The 2,957-nt window shown below is 33.2% G+C and overlaps 1 protein-coding gene across 1 annotated transcript; it reads right to left on the reverse strand.

Annotated features, from left to right (window-relative positions):
* Positions 1-1,986: 1,986 nt before the first annotated feature.
* LOC133834029 (uncharacterized) lies at positions 1,987-2,724 on the reverse strand. The gene is made up of 2 exons (XM_062263557.1): positions 2,316-2,724; positions 1,987-2,230 (listed from the first exon to the last, which is right to left on the reverse strand). The coding sequence occupies exons 1-2, from the start codon at positions 2,404-2,406 to the stop codon at positions 2,016-2,018; spliced, it is 306 nt and encodes a 101-aa protein (XP_062119541.1). The 5' UTR covers positions 2,407-2,724; the 3' UTR covers positions 1,987-2,015.
* Between the last annotated feature and the right edge of the window lie 233 nt (positions 2,725-2,957).

A 2,957-nucleotide genomic window follows, 5' to 3' on the forward strand; every position in this document is an offset into this window, starting at 1 on the left:
ATGTTGTAGTTAATTATTTGAATTATTATTGTAAGTTAGTGGTAAAAAAATGTTGTATTATTGAACTTAAATGTAAAATATAAATTAAGTTATAATTAATATTTTTAAAGAATTAAATTGATTTATTTTGTAGTTGAAAATATTGTATTATGATTTATTTTATATTTATTTTGTAGGGAATGTATGTTCTTAAAAAGAAAGAAAAATGAAGGACAATGTGGCATTTTCAAGAAAGAAACAAAGAAAAGTGGCATTTTCATAAGGCCCAGCCTCCAGGAGCCCAACCCGAGGCCCACATTCAGCACTCTCCAGCTCCCTGCAATTCGCCACCTGGCCCGTGTCCCTCCAGCCAATTCGCCACCTGTCCCAGCTCTCCTCAACGCTCAGCACACCCCAACGCCCCAGCAGCAACAAGTTAATCAATCAGCTGCCTCCCACGTGACCAAGCAGCAAGATGAAGAGACCCTCTTCATATGCTTCCAACGCCTGGCTGCCCATTGCACCAACCGAAGCTTCGGCCTAGCTCCAATTCAACACAGCCATGGCCCAATTCTGCTCCCTGGCCCAATCTGAAGCAACACAGCCATGCAATCATGCTCCCATGGCAAGACAACAAAGCTGCCAATAGCCACCAAAAGGCCAAAAACCACATTTTTATTCCCAATATTTTTCACTCAAATATCAATTCCCTCTTCCCTATTTTTCTTACCTAAATAAACATTCCTAATTTATTTTTTTACCCTAGCTTTTCACTAATCTTTTACCCAACCAAACATTTCATCTTTCCAATACTCTTACACTTACTCTATTTATCCTACCACTTCCCAACACAATTAAATTAATCAATTTATTTATTTTAATTTGATTAATTTAATCTCCATATTTTGCCTATAAATAGAGTCTTGTAAGACCATTTGGGGAGCTCTTCTTCTTCATCTTTTCAACATCTTCTACACATATTTTTCTCTCTTCTTTTGAAGAGCATGTCAAGTATGTTATTTTGTAATCTTTATCTAGTTATGAGCTTCTAATCTTTTTCAAATGTTATTAAGATGATGATGAAGCAAAATGTAACTAGATAGTATTTTTTTTGTTGTATGTTGATTTCACATTTGTACAACATTGTTTATGGATTTTTCTATCAAAGATATGCATTTTTCATCTATTATTGAGTGTTAAAGCATATTACACTTAGTTCTTCATTATGCAAAAATATGATATTCTTTGATTAAATTTTTTTCATTAAATTGTTCACATCTAATTCTTAGAGCATAAGTATCATATTTTGCCTAAACATAATCTCTTTGATTTTTCGTAGTTTCATTAGGTTGTAACACAACTAATGATTAGAAATTATATCTTATATAAGTGAAGAAAAATCCTACCTTTTTGAAAGTAACTTGTGCTTGAATAGAAAATGTATTTTGAAAAAATATAGTGTAATTTATTTCAACTATATCTAAACTTGGGAATTTATATACTTACAAATACTATTGAACTTGCATTTTGTGGATTCTAATATCTTAATAATCTTATTTTACATATCTCATTTGAAAACCATTTTTTTTATTTAATCTTAAATCTTTTTATTACTTGTCTTTTATTTTTTTAAAACAAAATCTCATCAAATATTTGGAACTATGTTAGAATATTCTTGCTTTGTTTGAAATAGTTTCTTTTGATGTTAGTCAACTCCCATGGGTTCGACCTCGTACTTACATGAACATTATATTCCAAAACGATTCGTGCACTTGCGAGTTTAAATAATTAAAACACCCTCTTTTGGGATCAACATGTTCGTGTCTTAGTGTTTTCCTATTACGGTATCGGTCTTTCATCTCTCAATCGATACCATCTAAACACTTTAAGAAATCCTCGCGGCCCGCTATTTGATAATAGTACTAAATTGAAAATTAAACATATTAATAATATATGTACTATATTAAAGACAAATTTTAAAAAAATATATTTAATACTATTTTTACCTGAATTATGCCAATGACCTGATCCTTGTATTATTTAGGCACTAATTCCCATGAACCGTAATGTCCGGGAACTTTCGTTTTAATTTGGGTTCCCACAAGGCGGACAAAAGCAGCGTGCTCGCCCCCAACAACCTTGTACGTTCGTGGGCAAAATGCTACTTCCAGTGGTTTTCCATTTTTACGCCGCCTCTCCTCTAGATCTTTTCCAATAGCTGCGCCGCGACCATTTTTCTTAGTTGGGATTCCTGTATTTTTTTTATTAATAATACATAGAATATTAGTATATACATGATAAACATATGTGAGTAAATAAAATAACAAAAAAATTACCTGAGTCGCATGTAGTCGGGATCCTAGTAGGATCTGGTGGAGGATCACCGCCAGCGTCTCCACCGTGAGCTCTAGCCACATCTGCTGACATCTACTAACACGACAGTAATTTAACCTATCTATTTTAATATTTAATTATTATTTATAATTAATTTATTGAGTATTATTTCAATTTATTAGGTAATTTGAAACATGCTATTTGGAAACGAACTTTTTATTTCTCAATATGTATAATACATTGAACACTAGATACAAAACTAAGTAGAATAGTCACTATCCTCACTAATTACATCAAAATCTATCGGGCACACATCATCAATATTATCATCACTAAGGTCGACAATTAATTCATCCTCATCTTCTGCTTCTTCTACACTGTCTGCCATATCATCTTCATTGTCATTAATAAATACATCATCTTCTTGAACAACTAAAGAAGGTCGATGGGCCGTGTTGACTTGAGTCGCTGGTACATCAGATTGCTGAACAACCAACTCTCCGAGATCCACAGTCAAACCAAAATTCGATGAGTTGGTGTCATGTACAACATCAACATCATCAATCATATCTGAAGCATCTGGAAAGTCCCAAACTTGCCGATGATTCACTTCTTGGACAACTTTCCAATCTCGTCCTCTAACG

Source organism: Humulus lupulus, chromosome 5 (genome assembly GCF_963169125.1).
Source record: "Humulus lupulus chromosome 5, drHumLupu1.1, whole genome shotgun sequence".
Lineage (NCBI taxonomy): Eukaryota > Viridiplantae > Streptophyta > Magnoliopsida > Rosales > Cannabaceae > Humulus > Humulus lupulus.